Source organism: Epinephelus lanceolatus, chromosome 9 (genome assembly GCF_041903045.1).
Source record: "Epinephelus lanceolatus isolate andai-2023 chromosome 9, ASM4190304v1, whole genome shotgun sequence".
Taxonomy (NCBI): domain Eukaryota; kingdom Metazoa; phylum Chordata; class Actinopteri; order Perciformes; family Serranidae; genus Epinephelus; species Epinephelus lanceolatus.
The window spans coordinates 13,104,632-13,122,807 of NC_135742.1; the positions used below are offsets into that span (position 1 = coordinate 13,104,632).

Sequence of the window (18,176 nt, forward strand, 5' to 3'; positions counted from 1 at the left end):
CTGAACAATAAATAGGGCAGAAAGTTTAGCCGGGAGAAGTTTCAGCTGGTTGCAATCTCCAATTCTCACCACTAGATGCCACTAAATCCCCCTAAATCTGTCATACTCACTCTTTAATTGAAGTTTTAGTTGATAGCAATCGAGTGGGTGATATACTGATCATGGTCAAATTTTTATTTCTACATTTACATATACCACACTTAAACTGCATAACCAGATTAAGGCTAAATTAAAACACTTAAATCACTGACATCTTTATATATTGTAATTATCCCTTCCATGCAGTTTGGTGTTTTTTGACTATGTGAACTATTTTATGTGACCAAGAGTTATACAAGGTGGAGACTGAGAGATTCAGCATCACCAGATATATTGGTTTTGCACATCTGGATGGACTTTGTTTCCCTGTCAGAGCCCACTTGTTCCATATTTCCTCACGAACAGGACAGGCCTTTCTTATGCTGCCTCTGGGTTTCAGTCTGTGCTGTGGGTAAAATCTACATCCCTTCAGTCAAGCTAGATTTGACTATATCATGTCTAAATATTTAGACATGACTGTCATGACGGTATCATGTCTTTGTAGACAGCAGTTCTATAGATGACAGTGTTTTAAGAGGACATTTACTGGCCGCAACTCAACAACTGGGATGATTTGTGCCCATATCTAAGGAAAACATATACTCCCCACTGCTCCTATACATGCACACACAGAGGGTTTTTTTTTAACCCTCTTTGTGAGATGGTGGGCAATATGCCACAGGGTGATGGAGGCACTTAAGATCAAATGTAAATTTTATCGAGGATATCTAATTTCATACTTATTCATGGTAATCCGGTGGGCTACAAAGCATTATCTTAATTAACTTTTGGTGTAAATGCCTCTCCATCATCAAGACTCCCACTGGGCCTCGAAGCGCCTGCTCACAGAAACCCAGCGATTATAGCCAAGACAAAATTAGCAAGGGATCTCAAAGAATCAGTGGTCCCCAGAGGTAATCAGCTCATTTCTAAAAATGTGACCATCCAAACTGAGAGAATATCGTGGCTCTCGGTGAAATGTTAAGTCAAACAGCTCTAAACTCAATCACGAGCATATCATTTCCCATCATGCATGTAGCTGTTGCAGGTGAGGAGTAATTGCAATGCCTGGTTGTGTTGATGCCTTGACATCTGTTTAAGCTGGACACAATTCATAACCTGCAGGCATTGTTAGCCAGACAGTGCCTGGAGCTGACCGGCTCTGCTCAGGCCAAGCTTATCTCAAACAAAAAGCCTTTTCCAACCACAGGAACTTTTCCCAGGAACTAGGAGCCTTTAGAGGAAGTCATTGTGTTTTTACTGCAGGGACCAGGGTCTAAATTAAGCTCTGGGGACATAATTTTACCCTCCAAAAAGTCCTTGATCAGAGGGCAGTACAGAAACTTTAGGGGTGTGACTTGTAACATTTCTGAGTTGCCTAATACTCACAGCAACAGGACAGCATCAACCACCATTTTTAAAAATCTGCAGCTGCAAACTAGTTTGGTTTTTATATATTGTACTTTGGCACATCAAGACGGGTAAGTCTCAGTCATCTCACCTTCATTTTCAGCAATAGTTTGTAAAATCTCTTTCTGAGCTTGAGGTCATTTTGGGTGTTTTGAATCAGCTTTAATCCTGCTGTTCCTCTCTTTTTTTGCATCGACTCAATGACCGGATGAGCAAAGCGGCACGACTTGAATCTCCTTCATATATACTGTTATTGTGTTGTTGCACATATAATAATGTCTGTTTCTCCCTTTAAATGCTGTTATTATTGTTGTATAGTTGTATGCAAAAACCAACATTACTTTTTTATACATCAGCTGGCTAAACTGGTTAATCTTCATTGGCCTTGAGACCGCTGGGAAAACACAGACAACAGTGGACTGAATGAATGTTAAAGGTCCTTGAAAAGTCCCTGGAACTTTAAGTGGAAACCCAGCTAAGGTTCAGGGGCTGGTTGCACAAAACACCTTAAGATATAATTTTTCCTTAAAGTCCTAGTTAAGGTTTCCTCAAAGTAAAACTAGTTGCACAAAACACCCAGACATCCACTCCTTAAGGTTTCCTTAAAATATTCACCTTAGTATTTATGATTTTATCCTTGTCTTGGTCTTATACTTAAGAGATCCCTAGATGGTTGCACAAAAGACCCTAGCAACCAAAGCAAGGTAAAAAAAAACAACAACAACTCAAGGTATCTCTGACTCTATCCTAACTGCAACATGACAAAGTTTATGGTGATAAATGAAAAAAACTAACACACCCTGAGGAGAGTGCTCTGCAACCAAGAGAACCCAATAGATACACTTTGATTTTACACCATAGATTTGACTGAATTCATTTACATTGCAACTTCTTCCTACAGTTGTTTTCTGTTTTGTTGTATTTGGGGATCAAATTTACTTTGTTGTTTGTGCTTTGTATGACTGTATTCCTCCAGATATTTTCCTCCTCTGACCAATTTGGTTTTTGTGTCTTCTTTTCTTATGCCATTTTTTCACCATCTAACTATAAGCCAACTTTGTGAGACAAAAACAGGCATCACAGGCGTGAGTCCAAACAAACAAACAATCTCCATGGGAAACCTTTTAAGGGATTCTGTGCAATTTTTGTAAGTCTCTAAGTTAAGGAGAAATTAAGCTCTTGTGCCAGTTCTGTCTCGAACTTTCTAACTTTAAAGCTTATACCCATACTTCAGTCAACACTTTAGTCAAAGAAAACTTTATTTCCATTTGCAGTTTTATATTTGGTGGTATGGCTCTGTTCTGGGGCCTCTATGCTTTTCCTAGGCCTACACAAAAAGCTTCTTCCATGCACCTATGTGGAAAGCTTAAGGCGGAGAGAGCACACCTCCCTGCCCTTCCACGTGCAAATAAGGAAAGCCAGAGGCAGAAACAGCAAACCTCCCTGCCCTTCCATGTGCCTACATGGAAAGCCTAAGGCAGGGAGAGCAGCAGCAAAGACCCCCCGGGAACAGAACAGAGCAGCATCAAAGACAAACAGAAATGACACTGATAAGTCAGACACAACATGAAAAGGAGGAGCTGGGGTGGAGGCAGGTTGCAAAGCGGTTTGCAGAGAGTATCAAAGTAGGCAGGCCAGAATAGTTTAAATTGGGCACCCTGAATGAGATTTGCCAATTGGTTGCATAGAAAGGAATCATGTGATCTATAAGCTGACTCCCTTCCATCAATCAGCTGCTCCATCAGTTGATTGGCTGTTTGAGATCAGCTGATGTAGCTGGTAAAGTAACGCTATGCTTAATTTATGCTATACTTATGCAGCATTACTTAAATAGCTAACATTGTACACAATTTCACAGAAAGAAGTGAACTAACCAGCCTCATTTGTTTGAAATTGACATTTCAACACAAAAGTCTAATTGAAAATCACACATATTTTGGAAAATGAACAAGTGAACCTGTGAGACTATATCATTTTAAGATTCAGCCGATGCCTCAAGGTCCGGCAACTGTACCTACCTCCTCATCATGTTCTCTACTACCATCACCATTACACGGTTGAAACACCAGAACAAAATAGCAAATTCTTACAATAGGAAGCTTAAGGTCATTATTATTGTGATCCAGCTGGAGTAAACAATAAAAGAGTAAGACAAAAGAGCAGGTTGTCAGTTTTTGGTTATGGGTCTTTATTGGCCTCCATGAACCATGTTTAAACAATGACAACAGCAAAAAGAAAACAAATCAAACAGAAGACCTTTAGGGCTCATGTCCACTGTCACCTCATCTATCTGTAGCACCCTCAACTGATGCCCATGTCTACCTCCCACTGTAACTATGCAACAACTGAACTCAGCTCTTTTGAGAATATGTATTTTTTAGTGGTTTGATTTTTTCAGCACAGACAGCCACTGTAGAGGTCCCAGTACTGCTTGCTTGCTTGCTGAACTACTGCTGTGCACAGACTTCATTCAAGAGGAACTGTTAAGACAATGTGTTCTTTATTTCCACATTTAGAAGTTACTTGCATTGGTCTGAAAACAAGTGGGTTGAGGGATGCATGTTACTATATGCAGAACTAATGTGGTTCTAAGGTAGCATATTCACTTCACTTGAGTGTTATTGCAAGATGGGGTTCAAGAGGGGACGTCTACAGTGGCTAATAATGTAAAATTGTCCTCTCAGAAAAGTAAGGCAGTACCATATACACAGATCCGCTGTAGACACAAAGCCTAACAAGTGCATATAACAATGCTGAGTGACAACATATAGAACAACTGAATCCTCCAGTTCAAAGGCATCCAGATCTGTTTAACAACCTTGTTAGACTTATGTTCCTGTGAAATTGTTTTGTATTAGTAAAATAAGCTTTTGATGAAATGTAATATTCCTGTGTAGGCAGCCCAGGTAGCAGAAGAAAATGCTGTCATTGTACTGCAAACCACAGATACTTTACATTTGTACATCTAATATGTATTATATCAAGGTTTCTAAAGTGACATAGTTCTGATTATATGTATATAAGCTGACTTTGTAATGGCATGTGGAGGGGATGGTGGATGGTGTGACATCTAGACGAGATGGCTGCAAAGCTGCAAACCACTGCAGACTTTTTAAGACCAGCAAATAATATTGTTTGTCTACAGTCTATGTAGATTCTGCAGTGGGGAAGAGGAAGACCAGTTGCATTTGTTTTTCTACTGCCAGGTTTCTGGATGATATCCAAGGCTGGCTGAGGCCTCTCAACATTTTTTTGAATTAACACCTTTACATATTTTGTTGGGGGTCCTGGATGAAAACTGTCCCCAGATAATATAATTATTCTGTTGGGTAAAATATTTTTAATTAAAGCTCAATCAAGAAAAAAACTGATTTAAGTTTACTTAAAAACATAGTGCAATGTCAATTTCTTATGGAAAAATTATCGCTACAAACTGTTGCAAACCAGCACAACATAACATGAAATGGGAGAAAATTTGCTCTTGTGAAAAGAATTATAATTACGCTCTATCTGTCATATAAACTTGATTAATTATTGTTTTAATAGCACTATTAATTTAATCATTTGAATTACTGATTTGATCCTACTAACTTTTATATGTCTTTTCTTTTATCCACTTTGGACTGTGTAAGTCTAACTTTTGTTTTGTTTCTCTTTGTGAGACCATATTGTCATGTCATGATGTGATCTGTGCTTTGTGTATTATTATTTGCCTGTAATTAAAAAAACAAAAAAACAAAAACATAATATGATTGTGGCACCAAAACTGAGTATTTTAAGCAAACGTTATCTTTTCCGAACCATAATCAAGTGACTTTTGGGCCAAAACATAACCACATGTGAACCACAGCATTGTTTAAACATAAAAAAAAATGTAGTTTCAACATATTCACTTCATAATAAAACACGTATTTCCACTTTTGACGATTTTAACTTTCTTCAGTGCATGGAGTGTCCATAATATTGCCTAGCAACCGTTAGCGTTGGGTATCCAAATGACCAATGGAAAGACATCATCTATTCAACACGTATCTCCACTGGGTGTCAGAAGTGTCCATCAAAGCGCGTAAAAAGTCAAAATCATCAAAAGTGGAGATACGTGTTTTTCATTGGACAGCGACAAAATGTAATGTATCTATGGTTTGCAGAGATGTACAATGCCAGTATTTTTCTGGTGAATGGGTTGGTGTAGCATTATGTTGAATACTGAAACAGTCTGCATAAACATCACTTTACCACCTGCAATGGTTAAAAACTGCTGTTACAAATTGGTTAAATATGCACATAATTCTGTAGGAGCTGGATCCATTTCCCTGTATACCAGCAAAACAGCATGTGAACCAGAGGAATGTGGAAAAAAGTGCTCTTGTTTATGCACTTACAATTGTCTGAGTCAAATATTCTCGGTTGAATGTTATTGGGAAAACCAAATCAGCATGAGTTAACACTAAATTGCACTCCACTTGCGGCCAACTATTGTGGCCTTTCTGTGTAACTTCTGACAGCTGCAAAGATGACAAAGATCCAAACCTTTACGCTGTTAAAACAATTCCGCTGGAGAACTGTGCTTAAGTTCAGCAGTAGTTTAGTAAGCATGCAGTAAAGTGTTGCCCTTCCACAGTGGCTACATACAGAAGATTTGTCTTTCTCTGCTATCAAAAAAGCTGGAATGCCCTCAAAATAATCAAAAAGAGCCTTGTATTTTTTTCAGTTGACATCCATACAGTTTTAAAATTATACAACAGGTAGATTGGGTGTCACAGGCTGTTGATTAAACTCACAGTTCTAGTTAAAAGTTAAAAGGTTTTTCATCTGAGAGCATTGCTACACTTCTACCTTAAGAACTTGTACCTCTTCGAATGATCCGTTCAATCACAGCACTCTTGTAGTTACGTTAGAGCAGGCGAGATACAGCAATGTGTATGAGTCCAGAGCATACAGTATAGTCGCCATCATCAGTCAAAATATCTATTGCTTTGGTGGAGGCTGTGCAGCCCATGTAGTTCCCCCATGTGGAGTCAGCCCAGGTCTCTTATCTGTGTCCATACAAGCTACCTGTCCCTTCAGTCTTGTGTCCACTGTGTTTCAGACCTGATGATTCGGCCATTGTGATTTCATGTGCATTTGTAGTATGTATCTTGCCAAACAAATGATTGAAAATTGAGTTGTTTAAATCCGTAGTAATCCAGTAGATGTTTTCTTTTGGACTAGCCAAACATCCTAACATTTGGTTTGGTTCTCCCTCTGACATGCATCTCTTGGACTCACCATCCTCAAGAAATTTTTTGAGTGATTCATGATGGATTACCTCCAGTTTTTACATCTCATTCTGGAGGTAAACTGATTCCTACCCTGTACAAAGACAAGAACTCATTCAATACTTTAAACAAAGACAGGAACATCTTTAGAAAAAGAACCAATAAGATCACTTTCACATTGTGGTGGTAGATAGTAGTTGTGTACCATATTTGCACTGTAAAATGTACAAAATATCACCATGTTGTTGGCTAGTGACCTGCAATCTTATTCACAAGCACTTTGAAGCATGTTTATTTATCTACAACATACAGTGTACTCTGAAACAGTAACACATTTATAAATAAATATTGCAATCTTAACAATCTTACAGTTCTCCTTTTTTTATTGTCAGTTCTTCATGACTCGTCACCTGAGCTTAACGAAGGTGAGGCAACCTCTGCCTGTCCTGTCTCCTTCCTTTCGCTTGTTCTCATATGTGCTATCATTCACCAGCAGGTCCTCTCTTTTCTGTCTTTGCCCTTGGCCTTTCTTTCCGTCCTCACCCTCTCAAATGTTAATTTAAATAAATAAATCTCTAGGAGAAAAAAGAATCATATATTCCTTAAAATCTTAATAAATCTTTGAAATAAAAAGCTACAATTAATATCTTCCCAAATCAGGGGAAAAGTGTAACAAGGAAAAAACATAATAAAAACATTCTATTTATCAAAAAAGACAAACAAAAGGGGAGAAAAATATACATAATTATGTTCAGCAAAACAAACATGTTTCATGAACCCATATTCGTGAGATATTCAAGAGTGTCGCTTCATTTTCATTTGTATTGTAATGTCATTCAGTATATCCTGTTAGCTCCATGTTTAACACCGCAGGTACTCTGCTCTGTCTTGTTGCCTACGTGGTTTCTGTTTTAAATAATCCTCATTATTAAGTGTTCGGTCGGGCTTTGCAAAGCCCAAGCAGCCTCCTTTTTATACGAGACACCTTAGTCAGTCCCCTTTTAGTGTACAGACAGTATTTCACAGTATTTCACTGTGTACTTTAAGTTCAGAAAGTCTCTACTGCTGTCCAATCATAGACAAGGAGAGGGGCCAGGGGATGATGGGATTGGTTACAGGGAGAAAGCCATCATTGGCTTGAAGGTTTCACGAAACAGGAAGTAAGCCTCAAATATGGCTAATGTCCCTTTCCTGTTTGGAATTGTGCAAGTTTAAATGCCTCTGTCTTGGATCCAAGGGAGAAACAGTCTTTTGTATGTCATTTTTCCAACTCCTGACACATTCTGTAGTTTGAGGAAAGAGCAAGATCGCCCGTATTCAGTGCTGAATGGCAGCTCTCACTGGTGCCTGAATTTATAGTTGAGTACTTGGAATATATATATTTTTTACATGTTACATTTCACTTATGAGCAATGCCGAAAGCAAATCCGTCACATGATAGAACAAAAACAAACAGATTGTATCTTTGATGCGTACCTTTTCTTCGGTAATCAGAATCATTAAATAACCACTCAGCAGACTTGGCAGGTAAATATTAAAACTAGATCTATCAATAATCAATCAACAGCTACAGCCAATGCTGGCAAAACACCTTGTGAGTAAAAAATACCTCAGAATTGATGTTCTTGCCATCCTCGTTTAAATGTATAGTGGCTTGATAATGTTTGTCCAATAACATACCCTGAATTTACTGTATAGCACAATGGTTCACTGGTATTCTGAAAATAAACATTCATAACCAATAGTGACTTTATTATTGACTTGTACACTAATATTTTCACAATAAATAATATAAAAGAAACTCATAATGTTATTTATTGTTTGCTACCATTGATTTCAGTGTGAGCTAGTGATGACAGTATGCTTTTCATAGCCTAAGGGGAGTTGAATCTAACATCCCCTACACTGTCTGTTCAATAATCTTCTCAGCTCTTGGCCACACTTTGTGTTCTCTTCACTGTTTTCATATTCCTCCTGTTCTCCCTCCCTTCATCCATTGCAAAGGCATTACAGGTGAATTGTACTCATTGTCCATCCTCCCCCTCCTGCGCTCGTCCTCTGCCCCTCCATTTCTCAGTCTCTTTCCTATCAGTCACAGATTGTCTTGTAGCCTCTCCATGTAGGTTCTGATTTCAGATTGACCCAGGTCCATATCCTGGCACACCCACTTGATGTCATCTTCGCTCCCATTGGTCACCACGACTGAAGAGTTGGCGTACTGGCCACCCCCGCCTGAATTATCATTGGGCAGGACGGTGGCGAAAGACGTGAACTGAACGCGCTTGCGTTTGGCAGCTGCAACTGCAGCTGCAGCTGTGGCTCGGGGGGAATTATTCAGATGCTCCGCTTGGCCAGTGGCGTTTTTACCACCAGTAGTGATTGCTGAAAGGCACTGATGCGGTTCTGGAACAGATCTGGGCAAGGTTTGTCCGTGGGTGACGCCCCGATGTCCACTTGTGCCACCACTCCCACTAATCGTCCCCATGCCCGTGCCCACACCCATCACCAAGGTGTTACCAGCCCCGTTCAGCAGGTACTTGTTCTCCTCGTATCCCCCTTCATTTCGGTCGATGATGGTGGTGCACTCGTCAGGCAGCCCGCCCTGGCATTGGTCAGTATGGTCAGCTAAAAGGTCTGCCTCATTGCCAAGCCACACCCAGTCATGGGCGTGGTTCATGTTGCCTCCTGCTTCCAGCACAGGGACCTGCTTGTGACGGTATCTGCACATGAAGGATGATAATTAGTCTACAACAGAAGTACAATTTTGAAGCAGTGCAATTTCGGGCTGTGCTGATTTTTGTTATATTGACGATAAGCCTAAATTTCATAGATGAACCTATTTCCCATCAGTGACAGGTGTTTGGTCTTCAGGCCTTTCAGGTTTACATGGTGGTTGACACAGAGATTTTGACCAACCCACAATTTTATTGTTGAGTTTCCTTCCAATAATCAAAACAACTGAGTACTCAATTATCACAATTTTTACCTGAAAGCAAAGCTGACACAGTTGATGAGGAAGACCAGTATTGCCAGACAGAATACACCCAAAAGGGCATACATTCCAATCTCCAGATCCGATAGTCCTCTTGTGGTCTGAGTCAGCTCACTGTCTCCAGTGCCTGGAACCTCCACTTGTGCTGGGTAGCTACTGTAGTCCCCTGCTTGGCTGGGGCCTCCGCCCCGGCTGCTGCTGCTGCCTCCACTGGCAGCTTTGCCACCTGAAGCACGATGGGTTACTGTGCTCTTGGTCGTTGTGCTAACCTGAAAACAATACATAAATACTTGAAAAGATATTAACTCCACTCTTAATTTAAAGTGGGTAGTTACAATGTGCACTGACCAAAAATACTGTCCTTCATATTAAAAGATAGTAATTAAAAAAAAGCTAAATATTTCCAACCGTTCTGTTACTAGTGAAAGGACCTATATATACTGTAACTTTGAATCAGGTTTAATGTCAGTGGGTGAGCAGGTTGTAACATAACATAAAAATGGAGACTTTCCCTAACTTTCTTGGTTGCCTATAAAGAATTTGCGACTATTTTTTTTTCAGGAAAATTCAAAACGGGACATTATGCGCACTCCTTAGTGCCTCACCTCTTTTCAGCTACTCTACAGTGCTAACAGTGTGTAGCACTAGCTAGCATTAGCATAGAAATTGAATCCTTTACTGTCAACTATCAACCAGCACTCACCACAACACTGACTCCACTCATGCTGTGTTCCCTTACATAAATTTTGCAGTGGTGGCCCAGAAACAGACCTTCAGTTAACCCTGTAACAACTCAAATTCAGCCAGTGCAAGATGCATCACTGGCAATCTGATTCTAAACTGCCTAGACTCCCTGTTGAATCAGCAAACTTTCTGTTGCTGCCATTACACAGGTCAGACCCAGTGCTTCCATTGGCCACCAGCTCGCTGTGGCCCAGGTGCTGGGGTTTGCAACTGGCTGAATTTGAGAATGCCACAGCCTTGAAAGAAGGTCTGTCTCCAGAGCTTATGTCTGCTCTCCCTTCCTTTCTAGTGACAGGAAGTAAGGCAGAGGGACGGCATGGTAGTTTTGTGTTTGTTACTTCACTGCTTTGGCCAATGCCCAGGTGCTTACTCGTGCCTATGGAGTGTGAGCGCGAGCAACAAGCTACGGACTGCAATTCACTTAACAGCCACCGGTGTCATTAATAACAAGGACTGTCTCAAAGTTACATTCAGAACCTTCAAATCTGAAATTTAAATTTTACATGACAAAAAGCAGTAAACAGCTCATTTTACAGATTGCACTGAAAATAAATTGGAAGAAATCTGTATCCATCATTGTTTCTCCCACCTTCCTCATGGCTCCTTCTTCTCGATCCACTGCTGCACTGTTGGACTTCCAATCTCCTCCATCCTTTGTTTGGTGCTCACTGGTGCTGTTGTCCATCCCGTCGTCCTGTCCACCTCTTCCCATCACACCTCTTTCATCACTCTTTGCTCCAAACTTCACTATCACATTGCCAACTCCAGACGCCAGCACGCTCTTCCTTTTGGATTTCTGGCAGGTCTCAGAGATGACCATCTCTACACGGACCAGTGATCCCTGTCCATCACCCTCTGCCACTACAATAGGCCAGTGTTGCTCCTAATAGAACATAGCAACAATGTAAAGGTAAGCAAACACTGTACTGTGGACACCATGCTGTCTGTCACTTTTGCGAAATCTGAAAAGTTTTTCCTGAAAATATTTCTCAGTAAAACTTCCACATTTTTTGGTTTAAACCACTGGCTTGACAAATAAAACTCTTAGTGGCTTATACCTGATTGGTTATGGAGATGACACTCTCATCCAATGACACAGCCGAGAGAAGGAAGTCCTTGGGGTCATAGACATCAAGTGGTGTCACTGAACCGTCACTGTACTGGATCCAGGCACTGATTGCTGCTTCCTGAAAGAATATAACAAAAGAAATTCTCATAAGATACAAAGTGTGTTAACAGTGTTTTGGACTTTAGCACAGAACTGTCAATGTTCCTTTGTCAAGCTATGAGGAGCTATGATGAAAAGTCATATTCATATCTTTGAGTGGCTCTAACTTGGGTAGAAGATTTGCTAAAGTTTAGAGATGGACAATTTTGCTAATGGGGATACGAGTGGTACCTGCATCAAAACATAAAGATGCAAAGTTAGCAATCAGCTGGTGAAGCATTAAGCATTTCTCTCAGTATTTGATGGAAACCAAAACAGAGCTAAAACGATAGTAAAAATTTGACTTCCATTCTTCATCCAACACTTTTGTCCTCACAACTATATAAGGTGGCAGTGTTTACAGCATGTTCCAGTGCCCTAAGTGGCTAAAATAATGGTATTTCAGATTTACGTTGGCGGAACTACATAGAGAAGGACCTGGATAGCCAAAGAAATAATCACATTATTTAGATGAAAGAACAAATCCGTCCTTGATAGTTTTCAAGAGCTTCAGCTTGCTGCACTAGAAGGCCTCTAAGTCTTATCTGACACCTGCTTTACTAAGAGTTTATCAGGTAAAGATGTAGTTGCTGTTATACCATGCTCCAAGTCCTAGGCCATGTAGTCTGTAAGTAATCCCAGCATTAACTCATGTTCAGCAGAATTAAACTGTTAGTTCAGGCAGAACACAATCAGGCTCAGCTCACATCCCAGCTACATCAGCTGATCTCAAACAGCCATTCAACTGATGGAGCAGCTGATTGACGGAAGGGAGTAAGCTGATAGATCACATGATTCCTTTTGTATAAACACAATCGGCAAATCTTATTCAAGGCGCCCTATTTAAACTGCTCTGGCCTGCCTACTGTTGCTGCTTCCTCTGCAAGCCACTTTGCAAACGGCCTCCACCACAGCTCCTCCTTTTCATGCCGTGTCTGACTTATCAATGCCATTTCTGTTTGTCAATAATGCTGCTCTGGTCTGTTCCTGGGGGGTCTTTGCTGCTGCTCTCCCTGCCTAAGGCTTTCCATGTAGGCACATGGAAGGGCAGGAAAGTGTGCTCTCTTCGCCTTAGGCTTTCCAGGTAGGGGCGTGGAAGAGGCTTTCTGCGTAGGCCCAAGGACAGGCAGAGAGGCCCCAGAACAGAGCCATACCACCAAATATAATACTGCAATGGAAATTAAGTTTTCTTGACTAAAGTGTTCCTGACTGAAGTTCAATTTTTTCTTGAGGACCCAGTGTACTCAGGGGCGGTGGGAAAATGGAATGAGGGTTTGTGTAAACATCAAATGATTCTCATCCGATTCATATCATGCCTGGTCTGGTACAGACAATAAATTATAGTCTGCTCTGATCACACAGTATCACAAGGTCAAACACCTACATCAAACCAGGCTGTGCTCAACCCAGCTGCCAGAGAAATTGTTGACACTGTACATTTATGCAAACTACAGATATGTAACATTTGTACATTACTAGGTTACAGGATTGAATTAGATTGGATTACTATGTAGCAACTACGTTGAAACTCTATGTTTCTTTACATTTCTACACTTTAGTCAACATGTGGTTAGGTTTTGGCACCAAAACCCACTTGGCTATGTTTAGGAAAGGATCATGTTCTGGCTTAAAATACCAAGTCCTGGTGCCACAGTTGCTGCTGGAAATGCATCAACGTCTTGCTAAAAAAAACAACAGGTGCTGTTGTTTATTGGTCTCAAACAGTAGTCTGCAGCTTGGCAGCTGTCGTTTCTGGATGTCACGCCATCCTCCGTCCCGCCCACCTTCCAAAGACAAAGACAAAGCTTCCCCTAGACTCATATACACCTAACCACAACCACATCACTTTAGAAATGTTGATATGATGTTATGTATCTCTGGTCTGCAGAAACATACAATGCCAACATTTTCTTCTGCAGACTGGGATGCGATTCCAGCCTACACATAATTATCTGCAATTTCTTCATAACGCTGTCCAGACCTTTTTTGGCCGTGTACACGAAAAACTGCATTACACCACTGTAAGCTGTTGATCACAACCTGTCTGTATTCTAACACTTTATATAGGAATAATGGCAGACATCAGAACCTTAGCATAGTCCACCTTTGATACGCTAATCAAACTGCAGAGAAACTTATCATCAGAACTTATATAACATGTCATATTAATATAAACATTTTTACCAAATATAAATATGTGCTTAAGTGGCTCTTACAAAAAATATTCATTGGTGTTGGACTCAGTAGCTTGACAACAGGGGCAGATTGATACCAAAATATCGATACTACAGATACTACATTTGGTTTTTAAGATAGATTCTAACGTCAAAAGGACTGATACTAAAATAGGAATCAGTTTCTCTCTTTTATGTTGAACCATCTGTATTTCAAGAGTAAAACTTCCTGTGTAAACTGCATTCCATTGTCATGAACACATCTAATGCACGTACTCTGCTGTTGTGGTGTGTGCACTCCAACAACAAACACAGTGCGCATGCTTGATGCACTGCAGTGCACACCTTGAATAGGTTAACCCGACACATAACGGCATGATGACTGAACAAAAGAGGGAAAAAAAAAAAGATATGACAAAGAGAACGTGGAGCTGTCACAGAAAGGGAGGGAGGTAGAAGGAAATGCCTCAGCATGCAGACCCTTGACAAGAAATAGAAATAGCTCACTGGTAGAGTCTGTTCAGAGAGGCTCAGGCAAAAAACATCAAGGTATATCATAGTTAGGATCTTCAGCATTGGTTAATGTTAGATTTTCAAACTATTCACGTCCCACTGGTAGGAGGCCCCGGGGTAAACCCAGAACACACTGGAGGGATTACATATCTCGTCTGGTCTGGGAACGCCTTGGGGTCCCCCAGGAGGAGCTGGAGTCTGGGGTGCTTTGACTGGCCTACTACCCCAGCGATCCAGCCCCAGATAAGTGGATGAAAATGGATGGATGGATGGATGGATGGATGGATGGATTATTCACCTCATTAATCATGACATGCTGCTCTATCCTACATTAAAGTCATAGGTAGCTTTTAATGAAATGTATGGGAATCACTATTGGGGATTCTGGCCCTGCATTACCCGGGACTGAAACCAAATTTTTGGGTATTGCCTACCCCTACTTGACAATATGTATATATATATATATATATATATATATATATTTTTTTTTTTTTTTATGATTCAACTTTTTGTGTCTCCAACACAATGGCAATGAATAGCATGTTGTTACTCTCGGAACAAGACACAAAGAAAGACATCTACACTCCCAACAATTCACCCACACAAACAATTCAACATGCAAACAATGGTAATAGAAACTTAGCCACTTCTTTTTGTGCAAGGACACAGTCTTTTTGGACTGTGTTGTATCTATCTCCAGTCTCCATCTCTTCTATTACAATGAGGACAAATACTTGGAAGAAAAGTGTTTTTTTTTTGTCAACAGTCTTTTCCAGCCGTAGCTATTCTGTAAATAAAAACAGAGTTCAGCAGAGAATGTATTTTTTCTTAGCTCATCTTTAAGTGATCCTGCCTCTCTAATTTCCCTTGATAAAACCCTTTGCTTTCTTTATTCAGAACACAGAAAAGACTGTAGGTATAACACAGCAAAACCCTCCCTACAAAAGTAATTAAGCTCCAACATGAAGAACAACACCTTATCTCTTTCCCTCCCTCCATTTTCACATTAAATTGTACTTTTCCGTGCCTCCTTAAGCCCCTTATTTTCTCCCCACTTTCCTTCCGGCCATCTGTTTTTTACTTCTTTTTATTTTCTCCTCCTTCTCAATAGTCACATCATTTTACTACAGGTCATGGTAAATGACAAAAAAGGACAGAATACAAAAAAGAAATGAATGTTTGAATAAAATGCAATATCAGATGTGTATTTTCTCTGTAATGAGCTGTTTCTCATCCAATTAGCCCTTGGATATAAATTATAATGTGGAGTATTGATTGATAGGGAAAAAAGCCAGAGAAGGAGGGAGAGAAGTGGTGGGAGGGAAGAGGGTGTGAGGGATAATAGCTTCAGATAGTGTGATAAAATAACCCTTGGCAATGTGATTAGAGCATCAAGAATAGCTTGTAAACCTGGTAGGCTTGCAATACAATATGTACATGGGTGTAGATGAGCATGTGTGTTTTAGGTGTGTGTGTTTGTTTTTCTATAGATATGACATAAAAAGCTTAATGTCCCAAAACAAATTCAGCCATTCGTCAGCACTCTCACTCTGAGCATAAAGTCAGGTTTAAAAAAAGCTGGAGCAACATGTAAAGAACATAGTCCAGTCTTGTTTTTACCAGCTGAGGAATATCTCCAAATGAAGGCCACTTCTGTTCTTCAATAACACAGAGAAAGTCATACATGCTCTTAAATCCTGCCATCTTGATTACTGTAATGTCTCTTTCCCCTGCCTAAACAACCAAGCTATACATCAGCTCCAAATCTTTCAAAACCCAGCAGCTAGACTTTTGACCAAAATAAATGATCCTCACATATCACATCTATTTTGGCTCTCCTGCATTGGCTTCCAGTCTCTTTTAGAATCCATTTTAAAGTTATTTTAATCACATAGAAGGCTCTCAATGATCTGACACCAGAGTTTATCCTCCTGACACCTGAATGTTTTGTTTGGTATGCATTTTTCATTTTTCCTAGCTATTTGGGATCAGTAGGACCCAATGAGTATAAAAATCTCAACATTATCAAATATAATTAAGTCCCAATGACCTCAAATGAGATAATAATAAAGTCCCAATGTCTTCAAACGAGTATTACCTAATGAATTAGCTTGTTACCATTGTTAAAATTGGTCAAATTTGTTGCCATATCAATCTGCAAACATTACTAATCATAACTAACCTTTAAATGTGATCTGGTTTTGGACCTTGTCCACTTTTGTGTCAGGATCAGCTGCAGACTGACTTGGCAGATATGGCTGCCATCTTGTTTTGACATGGATTAGTGTGTTATGCTCTTACTACCACTTGATGGTACAAAAAAAGTGTCCACAAATGAGGACAACAGGTCTAAGTCAAGTGGAATGAAGTATAAGGTCAAGTGAAAATGTGATGTCCTCATATGAGGACACAGGGTCTCATATAACTATATATAACTGAACTTCTCAAACTGTACCATCCAAACAGGCCCCTCATTTCCCCTAGTCTGGCTCCTCTAACTGTTCCAGAGTCCAGGTTAAAGACAAAGGGTGATTGAGCCTTTTCAGTTCTTGCTCCTTGGCTTTGGAACAGCCTCCCACTGAACATCACATCAGCTGACTCTGTTCACGTCTTTAAATCTCATCTGAGTATATGTTTTTGCAGCCATGTGTTTATGTATATATGCAGACAAGTACATATGTGTCTAAGTGTGTATGTTGATGTAGGCGTATGTATATGCTAAAGTTTTATTAGTATCACTTGTGTTTGGTATTTTCTTCACCTTGGAAAGTACTTTGTGCTTTCAGCTCAAAAAGTGCTCTATGAATAAAGTTATTATGATATTATGGAGTTATGCACCAATAAGGGAGCAAAAGTGGAGAAAAGAGAATAAGTATGAACAAAAGTATCAAAATTTTAATCCATAATTAAAGTTTTTTGGACGCATATATCACTAATGTAGTTTCAATTGTGATTTCAATTGAGCATTGTCAAAAGACGAACTGCCTCTCTGTGGTTCTAGCTAACAATATAGAGTGTTTGTTTTACTGTGGACCTTTAGGTGGTTGTAACTGTAGCTGAGCAGTGCTACAGCCTGGAAGTTACACACTCCTAATTAGAAACTGATTATGGGTGAGATAGCAGCGATTTGATGTGCGCTGCACAGAATTACTGTTTAACTTCTATGATTACAACCTTGGGGGTATTACTGTGGAGACCGGAACAGCTTAAGATGTAGTTCATCAGTCTGTGTGTGTGTGTGTGTGTGTGTGTGTGTGTGTGTGTGTGTACAAACCTAAAGGCAGCAGGGTGTATATGTATGTTTATCATCTGTCTGCATGTGCAAGTTAGAATCTGAAAATCTGATAAATAAAACCCAAGAAGGATATGATATCTAGCAAAGATGGAGATATTGCGAGATATTGTGACGTTGTGTGTGTGTGTGTGTGTGTGCATAGTATCTCCTACCTGTTTAGGTGTGTGTAGCAGGTCTGTAGCTGTAGTCGTTAGCTGAATAGCCTGGTTATTTGCAGGACTCGCTGTCATACTGAGGGTCAGAGATGCAACCAGCTGGACTCCCAGGTCAGTGATAGTGACCTAGACGAACAAGAAAATATCACAATGCATACCAATAACAAGCACCTACATCCTAAAAAAGATAGAATAATTCAAGACGTTATTTTACCTTGTCATCCAACACAGTCACAGTCTTCTCTGCCAGGATAGAGTCAGACAGCGGAGACAGAACCTGCAACGAAAGATCACATAATGCATTTACAATTTTATTTAATCTAAATTTTCACTACCTCAAACTAATCTGC

General features: G+C 40.0%; 1 protein-coding gene across 1 annotated transcript in view; it reads right to left on the bottom strand.

Moving 5' to 3' along the window:
- Positions 1 to 8,738: 8,738 nt before the first annotated feature.
- The window catches only part of LOC117252601 (transmembrane protein 132D), a 416,006-nt gene continuing 406,568 nt past the window's right edge, over positions 8,739 to 18,176 (bottom strand). Inside the window, exons 11-16 of the mRNA XM_078170586.1 lie at positions 18,041 to 18,103; positions 17,824 to 17,952; positions 11,541 to 11,669; positions 11,072 to 11,365; positions 9,733 to 10,007; positions 8,739 to 9,466 (exon numbers count right to left, since the gene is read on the bottom strand). Coding sequence (XP_078026712.1) covers positions 8,839 to 9,466; positions 9,733 to 10,007; positions 11,072 to 11,365; positions 11,541 to 11,669; positions 17,824 to 17,952; positions 18,041 to 18,103 — 1,518 coding nt within the window. The 3' untranslated portion in view covers positions 8,739 to 8,838. The remainder of the gene's footprint in view (positions 9,467 to 9,732; positions 10,008 to 11,071; positions 11,366 to 11,540; positions 11,670 to 17,823; positions 17,953 to 18,040; positions 18,104 to 18,176) is intronic.